The 14,700-nt window shown below is 41.2% G+C and overlaps 1 protein-coding gene across 3 annotated transcripts in view; it reads left to right on the top strand.

Moving 5' to 3' along the window:
* Positions 1–14,700, top strand: part of ptpdc1a (protein tyrosine phosphatase domain containing 1a) — a 31,185-nt gene that overhangs the window by 12,089 nt on the left and 4,396 nt on the right. For 2 of the 3 annotated variants that reach the window (XM_017451088.3, XM_017451087.3), the window contains exons 2-8: positions 3,531–3,641; positions 5,261–5,441; positions 5,649–5,729; positions 5,807–5,925; positions 7,265–7,402; positions 9,014–10,077; positions 10,823–11,008. In XM_017451088.3, the coding sequence (XP_017306577.1) occupies positions 3,539–3,641; positions 5,261–5,441; positions 5,649–5,729; positions 5,807–5,925; positions 7,265–7,402; positions 9,014–10,077; positions 10,823–11,008 (1,872 nt within the window). In that variant the 5' untranslated portion in view covers positions 3,531–3,538. Of the gene's footprint in view, positions 23–3,530; positions 3,642–5,260; positions 5,442–5,648; positions 5,730–5,806; positions 5,926–7,264; positions 7,403–9,013; positions 10,078–10,822; positions 11,009–14,700 lie in introns of all 3 variants that reach the window. The other variant, XM_017451089.3, reaches the window with a different exon arrangement.

Below are 14,700 nucleotides of genomic sequence, written 5' to 3'. Positions count from 1 at the left end.
ATCCACCTCACCTCAATAAAAGGTTTGATGTGCATTCAGAGCTGCTTTTCTGCTCACCATGGTTGTAAAGAGTGCTTATTTGAGTTACTATCAGCTCAGACAAGTCTGGTCATTCTCCTCTGATCTCTCTCAACAAGGTGATTCAGCTTTCAGACCCTCTGCACACAGGATGCATTTTGTTTTTCACACTATACTGAAGTCTAAGGATTGTAGTTTTGTGAAATTCCCAAGAGATCAACAGTTTCTGAAACCCCCATGCCACAGTTAAAGTCAGGAATCACAATTTTTCTCATTCTGATGTTTGATGTGAACATTAACGGAAGCTCTTGACCTGTATCTGCATGATTTTATGTATTGTGCTGCTGCCACATGATTGGCTGATGGGATAACTGCATGAATGTGCAGGTATACAGGTGTTCCTGTTCAAGTTGGCATTTCTCAGTTTCCTAGCACCACTCAAACACAGCATTAGTCACCTCCCAGTGGCCTTGTAATCCCTAGACACGCACCTAAAATCTAAAGAGAATTTTAGGGAAAGCTTACTGGGCTTAGGTTCCGCAGCACGAAAGGTCTTGTGCTGCACACATCGACTTGCTGTTTTGACACAAAATCATTATCATGGTCCGCTGCAGAGGTTGAGAAACCTGCCGGCAGCATCATAAGATGTTTAATCCATAATCAGAAACTAGAGAAACGGGTTGCAGGTCAAACTGGGACGTCACATTGAAGCTAGAGAGCTGGAAACCCGATAAAGACGGCTCGGTAACACACATTGACATGAAACAAAACTTTACAAAGAAACGCAGAAACAAGAGGGTATAAGTATCCAAAGTAATTAGGGAGCTACACAGGAAACAAGTGGAAACAATTGGAAGGATGACACAAAGTGGCAGAGAGAAGACAAATGTCACAGTAAGAGCACTGGGATCTGTGGGGATTTGTGAGTCGGAGAGCAAACGCTTGTCCCTGGTATATATCTTCAGACACGCTCCTTTAATAACTTAGTTGATGTACAGAATTGGACCGTAATGACCACTGTTGTATCACAATGTATCAACAAAAGCAAACGCAACAAAAACAAATGTTGCCTTGTCTATGTATTAACTTTGCATGGTGTTTTGATCTATAAAAATGCCCTCCCTCAGAAATCTTCTTGATGAAGTTGTGCTAATATTTGCTAAATGTGGTCGAATGTTTTCATTTGGAACATGTTTGAGGATAACAAAGCCTCCTGTGGTGCTATTTCAGTCACATCACTTTGTTAGGAACCAAAGAAGTGTACATTACAATGTAAATGAGGCTGGACTTGTTTCCCTGCTTCCTCTGCTCACTTTACAGCATCAATTAAACACAGCATCTCACATGAGTGTCCTAATATTTCTTGAACCTAGAATATCTTGAACTGCTCACATTTACTGATGTATGTTACCTGAAGAAAGAGTAGCTTACATTTTGCTTCATCGATAAGTAGTGTAATGCAGTACAATCCCAAGCTGTGGATTGATACAAGGCCAAGTTCAAGGCAGGCCACTGGCGATCACCTCGGCATTTTTCATAGAATGAGCTTTTATGAAAAGTGTAACGTGAATAATGCGAGCAACCGATATGCAGGACTTAATAGATTTAACACTGAGAAGGTCACTTAATTGCACACCAGGGGTGCTTCTCATTTCTTATTTGTGCATCCTCGTTTCTTTTCCTTGCGCCTTGGTTCCATCCCCTTAGGATGTGAGGGAAGGATGCAAGGATGAGATGCGAGGAGAAGAAACAAGTCAGATGGAATATTCTCGCTCTCTCAAGCATCACTTCAAAGCGACGTCAATTAATGATGACCGTGCTCAGCTGGATTACCTCACTGCGCTCCAGGGATCTGCCGTTATGCTTTTTTGTTTTGTGCCGTTATGTTGTTGGAGCTTGGTTAATAAAAACATTCTTAATAATGCAGAATGCACTGATATGTGAAATGTCTGGGTTATTCAACAACGAATGAATAAACAATACATAAACTTTTGCAGCTTTGCATATCCAAACATGCAAAGATCAATTAATTACAATACTCATTGTAGGCATATTATTACTCAACTATATTTCACACTAAATTCAATCACATCATCAAAGGAATTTTTGTTTGAGACCGTGGCAGATGTAAAGGAGGAGGGGAATTTATACGTGTGTCAGGTGTTTTTTGAGAAGAAACACTTCCACATTAGATACACCTGTGTATCCTCGCTCCGAACTCCTCTGGAAGCTTCCTCACTCCTCGTTCCTCGTCTCCTCGCGGTGCAATTAGAGAATCGATATGTCCTCCAAGATGGCTGACGCCGCTCAATTTCCGTGTCCCGGGCTGGAGGACGGAAGAGCGAGGAAACATCAATTTTGAGTATTAAGAAGCACCCCAGGTACTGGGTGGGGAAAAAAAACCCTGCTCTGTATTTAGAAACAGAAGAAGAGGACATGCAGGTGAGCTCAATAATTGGTGGTGGTTGCATTTTATTTATTTATTTTATTTATTTTTTTCTTTCCTACAAATTGAAATACTTGCTCAATTTCCCTAAGCACAAAACAAGTTGGAAACTAACGAACATTTCGGGTGTAAAATCTACAGGTGCAAACATTCCGGTGCAAAAATGATTGCAAAATCAGCCTCATGGTGTTATTCCAACCCATAATAAGTAGACGATATCTACTGTACTAGACATTCAGATTATATGTGTAATATGTACTCTGTAAGTATTGATGGTTAATCATATAAAGATCTGCTGAACTGACCAATGGCAGTGCTGGAGTTTTGTAGTCCAACATAGTGATTTCCCTGGCCAGAAACACCAGATTCAACAATCACTACTTACCGGATTTAACAGCCAGTTAGAGAAGGAAAATGACTAAAGAGTGATGGAATAATATGACTGAAGGATGTCGTCCCAGGAAGACTGGTTTAATAGCAAAGACATGTTATCATAACCTCCTCAACTTCTGCCATCTTGGAGGAAGTGGTCAAAACTGGTCAAAAGGTTTAGTGTCTGACCTGCCCCCTTATGAACAGGGCTCCAGGTGTATGAAAGGTATGCAGGAGAGAGTGTGTGAGCAATTTTGAATATGTACCTGCTGCATCAGCTCATGTATGTGTAGTCACATTTAACCACAGCCTTACAGGAATTTATTTTTCTCTTGACACTTTTGCTTTTGGCACGCTCATTAGGGATCTAGACCCAGGTTTCTGTAAAGCTGCTTTGATTGCTGTTAAAAGGAATCTGTAAATAACTTCATATTGAAAATATGCAGAAAAGCATGTTTTTGTGATGATTCCTTTTCCTTTTTATGTTCCTATTCAAGTAGCAACAATCGTGTCATTTTAGACTCATTTCCAACCATATGGAAGGGAGTGGCTTACAGCCCCATGGGTCCATTGGATCCAGTATGTGCCTGTTGCAACTGTGCGATTATATGCGCTCTCTGTCGTTTGCTCTATTTGCCGTCCTGGGTTTTGTTCTCAGCCGTTTGATGCCACATTTTCCTCCACCTTCTTACAGGCTCTGCCATGGCAGCAGGTGTCAGTCTGCTGAGTGACGTGCCCTACTCCAACTCCAACAGCAGCAGCAGTGCAGGGAACAGTGCAGAGCACATCACTGACATGGAGCCAGGTAGGTCATCGCACGCACACACACACACACACACACACTGATGTGTTTGTATCTTCTAAATAACAACTAAATAAAAGTATTGAGCCTCATAGGATTAGTGTTACCTTGTAGGCTAGCCTGTGTATTGCTGTGAAAATGAATGTCTGATCTAATACTAGAGTCCTGTTTAGCACAGTGTAAAAAGACATTAATCTCTAAAATAAATACTATACCATCATTTAGTTTGTTTGAAACACGGGTGGAACTTTATTTATCTATTCTTAATGCAGGTCTTTTTTTTTTTTTTTTTTTAAATGATAATATCTTCAGATCAAATGGCTGGGAAAATATGTAAGGTGCAGTTTGTCATTGAACCTACTCAGTTTTTCACATCAGAAGCAGCTGTTCTATTCTGCAGCTCTTGTGTAAATGAAGTGACACATTTTTGTATGGATTGCTGCGGTTTTGTTTTACCAGCAGTGAAATTCTAGTAACCACTATTGTGTGTCTGGGTACTAAGGATGCACATGTCAAAGCATGTTTCTGTCATTGTTTGTGGTGAGGATTTTGCTGTTAATGCATTCAGTTAAAGAAGGACCACTTTTTAAATCTCAGTTAAGAAACATTACCCATATCTGAAGCTTAAAATTGAATACATGAAAGTAAATGATTGAGAAACAAAAGAACATCGATCAATCCGGGGCCGGACCTGTTACCTTTCCGGAGTCTGCACAGCGACTTGTGTTTCATGACTACTGATTTTGGATAAAACCATTACGTTTCAGTAGTTTAGTGTAGTTTTCTCCACATCATTTATTCGGCTATAGAAGTTTCGTGTACTGTATGTTGTGTCAGGAACATAAGCCTTAAGCATTTAATTATTTAAAAAATGAGCCGGGCCAATTTCTCTCTAAAGAAGCATTTCACTTTTAGCTGAAATGTTTTCTTTTATAGTTCAAATGGAATATATTAGCGGCAGAGCAATTGTGCACTCATTTCAATCATTGCATCTCTGCATTATGCAGTACTTGTGGAAAATGAGTCATCTGTCTTTCCAACACATCAAGCAATTTGCTCTCTACCTGAGATGTGTTCATAGCGAAACCTCTGCTCCATCTCCCACTGACTTGGACACTGGTCACCATGGAGACTGCCTCGAGTGCAACCGAGTTGCATTGCTTCTTTTGTGCTCTTTTCACACTCATCATAGTGAGGACGGACATGCAGAAAGTCCTGAGGAGGAATCGGCGGTGTAACCCAGCCGTCCTCTTGTCGTCCTCTCAGAAGGTCGTGGTAGCCGTCAGCATGGCCGATGAGCAGGCGGCACTGAATGGATGCGAATGTAATTCGGTTTTCCAAAGTTTGCATTTCTTTATCATGTCTGAGGAACCTCCTGAAGACAATTATATTCTTGGAATGGTCGAGTTCTCTGTCATCCGCAGGCAATGAGGCATTTGCATCTGTTCTGTGGTTTGAGTGTTCTCGGTCATTATTCTGTGCTAATGGGCTGAAAATAACAACAGACAGTCGTTTGATCTTTTCATGCAGTATTTAAAGGTTTTAACATTGCTGGTACATTGAGATGTAGATGACTGTTCACATGGAAAATACTATTTATGTTAAAAAGGCTCTGGTTTCAGATTTCAGACCCAATGTCAGGGTCCCCACAGCAAAGTACACCAAGGTGGGTGAGACCTTGAGGCATGTAATCCCAGGCCACATGCAGTGCTCCATGGCGTGTGGAGGACGAGCTTGCAAGTATGAAAACCCGTCTCGCTGGAGTGATGAAGAACAAGCCATCAAGGGACTTTACTCCTCTTGGTAAGCCATATCTCATCTCCTTTGTAAAGCAAAGGAAAGATTATTAAATATATCATGAATGAATCATGCAGGGCTGAACTAGCTGCTGGAGAAGTAGACAATCTGATCTCAGACGCCTGATAAGAATCTGCTGACAAGATGGCAAGGGAAAAAAAACAAACATGAAATCTTTATTTATTTTTGTCTCCTCTATTCTGTTTACATCAGGATCACAGACAAGTTATTAGCCATGGCAAGGCCGTCCACTGAGATTATTGAAAAATACAACATCATCAACCAGTTCTTGGGGTAGGTTAAGCTCTGCTTGTTAATGCTAATAAGTAGGTAACACCGAGAAGACGTTGTTTACACCCGTCTCTTCCTAGATGCGGACTAAAGACCATAATTAACCTGCAGCGCCCAGGAGAGCATGCCAGCTGTGGCTATCCCCTGGAGCCAGAGAGTGGATTCACCTACCACCCAGAGGTCTTCATGGAGGCAGGGAGTGAGTCACACATGCAGCTTAATCAGGCTAATAGATTCAGGCTTGTACTCCTTGGTGGAGTTTATCTGACTAAAGAACTAATTGTTTCTGACTAATATTATCTCTGTGGTCCAGGTTATCCATGGAGTTCGATGCTGGAAAGAGTCCATTTCTAATGCATTTTGTATTAAAGTGCGTGTAATAACGTGTGAGCCCATGTTTGTTATAAACCTAGAGAGAGTAGAGGATTGGCGCCTCCTAACAAGCTCTCCTGAGATAGATGCATTGCTGACAGCCAACAAAGTCTAGGAAAGAGCATTAGGGAAAAGGTTCCACAGGCTTCAGCATGTCATTACATGTGCCACTCAAACTTTGCAAATGGCTTTTCCTCACATTAATATAGAAAAATAGCATTGCTTTATTTGTTTACATAATATGGGCAACATGTTTATCTGACATGTTAATAGGACGTGCATTTATCGTGCAGTTTTATCAGTCCCTCCAGGATTTTGCGATTGCAGAAATGAATGTAAAATCAAGGAAACGCCGCAATATTGGCGGGAGCTAGTAATTTTTCAAAACGACCACAAATTGTGCGCGGATTCGGGCCAAGACGCGTCATGTGACATCATCACAACACGCCACGTGACGTCATCACAACAGGAATTCAGCCAAAGCCCTCTTCACGCGCATCGAACATGAGTACAGCTAAAAGGTCTCATTTACCAACAAAGATCACTGCGGAAGACCGTGCAATTGTAATTTTGTTGTTTTTCGGCGAAAAAGCACAAGAATCGCTGGCTTCCTGTAGCCTCCCGTGTCAAATTCAAGGCGTTAATGCTCACGTACAAGACTTTGTCTGGAACAGCACCCTCCTACCTCAACACTCTTCTTGCGGCTTACGTTCCCTCATGATCGACCGACGCTTAGCTGCCTAGTAGTGCGTACTCAGCGTGGCTCAAGGTCTCTTTCCAGAACCTTCAAGCTAACTGTTCCTCAGTGGTGGAATGAACTTCCAACCTCAATCTGGACCACAGAATCTGTCACCGTCTTCAAAAAACAGCTAAAGACCCACCTCTTCCGTGAGCACATAACTAACCCCTAAAATGCTAACCGCTACATTATTAAAAAAACAAAACAAAAAACACTTACCCTGGCTCTTGCATGTCTACTCTGCGCACTTTGCTTCTCTAGAACTCGATTATAAATCTTGCACTACTTGTATTGTTCTCCACTTGATACATCGCTTTGCTTGTATTTCCTCATTTGTAAGTCGCAAAATCCTGTATCCTGTTTTTTTTTTTTTGTGTCTGACTGTTGAAATGTGTTTAATATTTGACATGTGTAAATACCTTTTCAGTCTATTTCTACAACTTTGTATGGAAAGACTACGGGGTAGCCTCTCTTACAACCATCCTAGACATGGTGAAGGTCATGTCTTTTGCCGTGCAGGAGGGGAAGATGGCCATTCACTGTCATGCCGGGCTTGGAAGAACAGGTTAACATTCATCTGTGCTGGCATGTGTGCAGTAATGGAATGCATTTATTATAGTATTTTATGCAAACGAAATGCACATTTGTAGTATCTCTGCTGATTAGTCATCATCACAGATGCAGTAGTACAGAGGTCTGGAACCTTTTTAGCTGGCAGAGCCATAAATGCCCCAAAATAATTAAAAAAAAAGTTTATATTATTATTATTATTATTATTATTATTATTATTATTATTATTATTAGTAGTAGTAGTAGTAGTAGTAGTAGTAGTAGTATTATTTCCAAATATGCAAATTTGTCTATCCATTCTTACTGGAAAGAACAATACTTATTGTCAATTTTTTTTCTTTTAGCCTTTGTAAAAAAACTGAAAACAGACTGGCTGTGTAGTTTTCAACCGATTTATGAATTAGTCTGGGAAATTACCGCGCTGCTTCACACTGTCCAGTGAAATTTGAGCTTGTTGTGCCACATCTCAATCGGTTGGTGTATACATGACAAACGGGCATCGATTATGAAGTATATAATATCTTAAACTATGTAATATGTCGAGTTTTAATTGAATTGACACACTAGCTTTCGTGATTTGTTTTTATTTCTTTTTTCCTCACTGTTTAGACATAGGCAATCTGTGAAAGAGTCATATATGGCTTACGAGCAACAGGCTCCCGACCCCTGCAGTAGTAACATGCATTTACACATTAATGATCAACGTTCCTGTAAAACTGCAGCAATGCATGGCTTTTTATTTATCACATTAAATCCGTTTGTGTTAGGGTAGTGAAAACAGATCTGAACTTCTGCAGGCCTTTTCTGACTCTGACAACCCTGAATTACAGTATGCTTAATGCAGGTTTTTACTAGAGCTGTGCAATTCAGGCCAGTTTGTTCTCGAACACGGACCAAAAAAAAAACAAACAAAAAATGCTATTGCTTGATATTGAAAAAATAAATAGACTGCCGTTTAAAATAGTTCTCGATTTTATATTACAACTGATATTCACCCCCACCAACACCTAGACCCACTGCGCCCTAACCCAATCTGTTCCCTATTAACTGTATATGCTGTAGAATATTACAAATTTACCTTTTGAAATTCACCCATAGAAAAACAGTGACTCCTGTTGGCAGACCCAAATAAATATGACTTTAAGTGAGAATCTTATTACGCTACCCTAAACATTCTTCTCTATTATCACTCAGATTAAAGTATTGGCACACTTGGCTTCAATTAAGTTGCTTGCTGTCATTGATGCAGACCAACAAACTCCTTGTGTTTCATGCTCATTAGGAGCATTACGACGAGTAATAAGTGATCGCATCGTGCCATGGATTCCCATGTAATAAAATAAAATAAAAAATTAGGTCTGGTTTTTAAACCAAAGAAAAAAAATTGTGAATTTTTTACGTTTTTGAGGTAGTTACAATACGAGTACTTGATTAGTCATCAATTAAGCATTTCTCAGTGTAATTGTGAACTTTTATAGTTATTATTTAGTGTCTATTCATAATTGTGTTTATAGACTTAAGACTGTTTGTGTGTCTGCTGTATTAAGTCCCTTCCCTTAGATAAACTATCTATCTGTTTGTCTGCCTTTTTTGTTTTTGTTTCCAGGGGTTCTCTTGGCCTGCTATTTAGTGTTCACATCACGGATGAGCGCAGACCAGGCCATCTTGTTTGTGCGAGCGAAGCGTCCAAGCTCAATACAAACACGAGGCCAGTTACTGTGTGTGCGTGAGTTTGCACGTTTTGTAGCACCACTGCACTGTGTGTTCACGAGTGTCGAACCACGAGTACATGCTGTCACACTGTCGCAGTACCTGACACATCAGCGACATCTGCTGCATGGCTATGAGGCTCGCCACATGAAGCATGTGCCAAAGATAGTCCATCTGGTCTGCAGGCTCCTGCTAGACATTGCTGAGAACAGACACACAGCAGAGGAAAAATACCTGTCTGAGATCCCTGACCTGACCGCTGAGGTAGAGAAGACCATATCACAGCAGGCCTTGCAGCAGCTAGGAAAAGAGATGAGGGGGAAGGGCATCCTTTTGAACTTGCCACACTCCTTGCAATCGTCCACTCCCCCTCCTGAGCAGTTTGAGAATGCAAGTGATGATGATAAAGCTCAGATTTTGCGCAGCTTCAGCGACTCCGCTCTGCACACCCTGGACTCCAGGTCTAAGGGATTCAGATGGCACCCAGGCATGTCAAACCTCCTGACTGAGCACTGTGTGTCTCAGAGTAGGTTAGCAGAAACTCCAGATGTTCAGGTCTCCAGACCACTGTTGACGCCTGAAAACCTCATCGCTTCCAAACCCGACTCTCTAGATGGATCCTCAGCCTCCCTTGACGAACCCAAGAGAGAGGTGGAACATATGCCTGTCTCATCAGATTGCAGGAAGCAGATACCATTGAGAGAGACAAAGCGCAATAAGTGTTTCGGGTTTTCGAGGAGCAGCGCAGCTATAATGCCCAGGTTACCAACAGAAGAAAAGTTAGACCAGGGTAAAAGACAGCCAGTAAGATGTCATGTCACCTGTACAGGAAGCAGCGATGTTACCTTCCTCTTGCTCCAGACTGAGCTTTCTCCAGAGGTTCGCCGTGTGCTGGTGGCTAGGGCTCTCATGATGGATGTAGAAGAGGAGAATCTAAGGAATGCTATTTCAATGTGGCAGGTACAGAAATATCCACCAACATGGTGGATGGGTTTTATTTCATGGAACAAAAACTAGTATACGTTTAGCTTGGTTGTTGCTTACCATTCTAGACTGTTTTTAAAAAAGTGGTTAAGGTGAATATCCCTTACATAACTGGAATATATAAACATGCTGGTCACATAGCATAGCATATTTAGACAAAATTACTTCACAAGAGAGTCCTAAAAACGTTGCCTGCCATTTTAATTCAGACTTGAAATGTGGGTTAATTGTTCATTATTGCATAATGTGACTAATGTGCTGAGCAACATGTCATGTCAATCTCTCACATAAGTCACATGGCAAGCTCCTGAGGCTTAGCAATTTGTAATACAGAAGTGCCAACATCAACAGTTTAGCCTGTACAAAATGTTAACCCCTTGCTAGGGCAATATGCAAGACATCTGAATACTTTTCTTTCTCAGCTAAAGCTTTGTCATTTAAAGCAGTCGTCATTCACTGAAAAGGAGATGATATGGGATTTTAAAGATTAAAGCAGTTATGTTAATTTTGTAACAGTGGTATAAAGTAAGTTTATACACTCAGCTGGTTGCTTATGAATCCAGACATTTCTGCAGATTGTTGTTAAATATGAAGTTAGCAATGTTAGCACCTCTGGTAATAAATGTCAGTCTGGTAATCAGTGTTTATATTTTATTTGAATTAAAATCAGTACTCGGACCTTTAGGGGGTCATTTTTTTTTTTTTTAAATTTGCCTTTCAGACGGAGTTAAATTGCAGAGAAGGGGCGTGGGAGAGGCTTTACATAGAGCGCAACCCACTGCTGCTCTCTGCTCTCATGTGGTCATGGTTGGAGCAGCTGAAGGAGCCAGTCATCACCAAAGAGGATGTGGAGGCTCTAAGTCAGAACAGCCACAATCCTCTGCAAGCCCTCAGCATTATGGACAAGGTAAAAGAAGGACATGGTACAATCTTAAACATTTTACACGATTGAATAAGCCCTAGCCTTATGAATAGGACTCCAAATTCATTAGCTAGAAGGTTGTATCTCTGATGGTCTAAAAATCTCACACTTCATTGTTGGAGTCATACAGATTTCAACGCTGATGTACAAAATTATTTTTAATTAAGTTTGTTAAATTCGTTGAACAGGATCCACTGTGAGTTAAACATCTTTCACATGAGCAGTATATACCGATCAGCCTTAACATGAAAACCACTTTGTTCAGAACTAATAATATTACGTAATGGGATGATTTCACAGCACTGAGTGCATTCTTATATCAGGTGATTAGAGTAAATCTGTTTATGTATAGTAAGTCCAGTTTTTTTTAGACAACCGCTCCAAACGATGGCCCAGAGCTTTTTGCTGTTGAAGTTTGGAAGTATACCATGGAGAAGAGTGAATAAATGAGAATGTACAGGTTTTCAGGGGGGCCAAGGTACCCAGTATAAAGGATAGACTGTCATAGTGATTTACCAGGTCCAACGCGGAGGAGGAGTGGCTAATTAATAATTCTGTTAACTCCATTAATCTGTTCAGGTCACCGTGATTAACATTTTTAACATTACGAGCAGATATATGGTGATTTAGTTTAGATTTAGGGAAACTGGGAAACTGGAGCATCAAATTAGACAAGCTTGTGGGCAGAAATGGGGAATTCAGTCGCACTAAAATTACATGGTAAGATACCAGAACAACAAACTAAATCTAATATGTGACCTTTATTGTGTATAGGGAACCCAAGAAACGATTCAAGATTTTTATTGTCATATGTACTTGGTACAATTAAGTTCTTATTTTGCCAATTCCTCTCAAGACAGCAGGGTAAACGGGCATAAGAAAACAATATACTCAAGTACCGCTTGCCAGACTTCATGAGGGTGAAGAACTTATGGGTGGGGTGATGTTACTAGCTCATTTGTAGGTTCTTTTATTATTATAGATGTCCTGCAGTGAGGGGAAATCAGGCCCTGTGATTTTCTGGGCCAGCCTGATCACCCTCTGTAGTGCCTTCCTGTCATGGCTGTTGCCAGACCACACAGCTATACAGCAGGTTAACACACTCTCTACAGCGCATCTGTAAAAGTTGTGGAGTATTTGTGGAGACATGCCAAACTTCCTCAGTCTCCAAAGGAATTATAGTCTTTGATTTGGCTTTTCTTACCAGCTGCACTGTGTCCACTTGTTCTCTGTCCACTTGAGGTCCTCACAAATGTGGACACCAAGGAACTTATGGCTGTTCACTCTTTGTACCTCAGAGTCTCAGATCAGTAGTGGCCAATAGAAACACTCACCCCTCCTCATGTCCACTACCATCTCATTGGTCTTACTGATGTGCAGTGTGAGATTGTGTGAAGCTGACAATGTGACCAGTTCGGACACCTCTCTCTGGTAGTCTGCAAACTTTATGATAACATTGTTTGGCTGGGCAGCGACACAAGAGAGTGTACAACATAGGGTTCAGTACACAGCCTTGAGGAGTGCCTGTGTTCATTATGAGGGTATTGGAGGAGTGTTTTCCGAGGCAAACATGTTGAGGTCTGCCAGTGAGGAAGCTCAGTATCCAGTTATACAGTGCAGGAGGCAGCCCCAAGTTATGCAGCTTGTTTCTGAGTTTTGAAGGAATGATGGTATTATATGCTGAATATAATCAATAAAAAGTAGTCTGGCATAACTGTCCTTATCTTCCAGGTGAGTTAGAATTTTGTGAATGGCAAAAGAAACAGCATCCTCTGTGGTTCTATTTGTCCTGTATGCAAACTGCAGTGGGTCCAGGGTTGTGGGTATGGTGCTCAGGAAGTGTGACTTGTCAAGACTCTCAAAACACTTCATGAGAACCGGTGTAAGAGCCACTGATCTGTAGTCATTTAGAAAAGAGATTGTGGCTTTCTTTGTAACAGGTGTAATGGTGGTGGACTTGAAGCAGAAAGGAACTGTAGCCAGGGTGAGGGAAAGATTGAAGATGTCTATGGCTACGCTGGTCAGTTCTGAAGGTCAAAACTATCCTTGATGGATTGAAAATCCTTATAAAGTATGCTAGTGGGGTTATCGAAATGGATATTAAAATGTCCTATTATAATAACATTTGGAGACATGGCACACAAACTTGTTAAAATAGATGTGAGTTCAGTATGAAATATAGCAGAATTTTTGGGAGGTCTATACATCACTGCTAAACAAAACATGGAAACTGACTTTTCTAGTGATATCTGGCAACCGTGAGTTTAAATGGAGTGAATTAGAGTGAGTGAAGGAGAGCGGCAGTGTACTGCATGTTTACAGACCGAACAGTTGCTACGCTTGATTATGATTGGTGAGGAATTATTTAATGAAGAAGTTTGAATTAAACCCACCTTGTAGCGTTAGCATTATTATTAATTTGGTCCGCGCGAAGCCGCTGTCTCTACCCGAGCAGGTGAAAGTTCAGGTCATTTTGCGGGCACAATAAAATATCACGGTTTGTGAGATCGGGAAGTTGAGAGAAGCAGATGATGTGCAGAGTTACTTGTCATCATAATGGCTTCTCTGCAGTATTTCCACACTTGTTTGGTTGACTGAGGAGATGAAAAGCAGTGCGAAAGTACCTGTTGCTCGGTGTAGATGCATTTTGGACTTCCTGTAGTTTTTATTCCGATTGTATTATACAACTCCGAACAGGTCACTCGCACCGGTGCGAATAAATATTTATTCACAGTCGAACAAAATACTTTTCACTCACAAATATGAGTGAAATGGTCGCACTGTAGAGCCCTCAGTTTATCTGCAAAGTTTTTTCCCGTTTGGCGTGATGACGTTTAATGTCCCCGACAACCTCTGTAGTGCCATTTAGCTTCACGTTGTCATGATTTCCCCTTGCGCAAAGCGCTAGAGCTCGAAGCGAAGCTGGCAGCTTGAGGGCTAAAATGCTAACTCTGTTTCGGGGTTTTGGCACTACAAAATGACGTCATCCCTGCGCCGCTCTATGGCGATTGGCTGTAAGTGTAGGAAGCTCTTGATTTGATCTGCAGCAGAGTTTTAGCGGAGGTTAAGCGTTAATATCGCAGTCAGTCATGTTCATTTAATCGTGGGCCGTCAAAATCATAATCGCGATCGATATCCGATTAATTGTGCAGCCTTAGCCTGCCACCCCCTCCCCCCCCCAACTTATCGGAAGAGCGGGGTTTATAGATGTAAACAAATCCTGGTGGTATTTTTTGGTTTAGATAAAAAAATTAATCAGGTTTTTGCCAAGTTTCAGTACGACACACAAAATCAGTTTTTAGGTCTGCAATGAGATCATGGACAAATGGAGCCTTATTGCTGAAAGATCGGACATTAAAAAGGGAAATTTTAAGACCGTCGGAAACAGCAGGTGTACTTGAGCTGGCCAGAGAAACTTGCACACAGCTGTCTACAGATCTGATGGTATTTTTAGGCATGCAAGGAATAGAGAGTGTAATGGCAAACTAAATCTGTGTGGACTGGCAGTTCCAGAACCCACCTACCACAACTGTTTGGGTGGATGAGGTTATCGGTAGTTCTGCCTCTGTGAAGGAGAGCTTTTCTGTCTGTGATGACCGAGGTTTGAGCAGTCTAGTCATCAGCAGTCTACTCTGGAGAGAGGTCAGTGTGTTTAAGTAGAGCTGAGAGGGAACAGG

The sequence above is a fragment of the Ictalurus punctatus genome, chromosome 21, assembly GCF_001660625.3.
Source record: "Ictalurus punctatus breed USDA103 chromosome 21, Coco_2.0, whole genome shotgun sequence".
Taxonomy (NCBI): Eukaryota; Metazoa; Chordata; class Actinopteri; order Siluriformes; family Ictaluridae; genus Ictalurus; species Ictalurus punctatus.
This window is presented reverse-complemented; position numbering and strand designations above follow the sequence as displayed.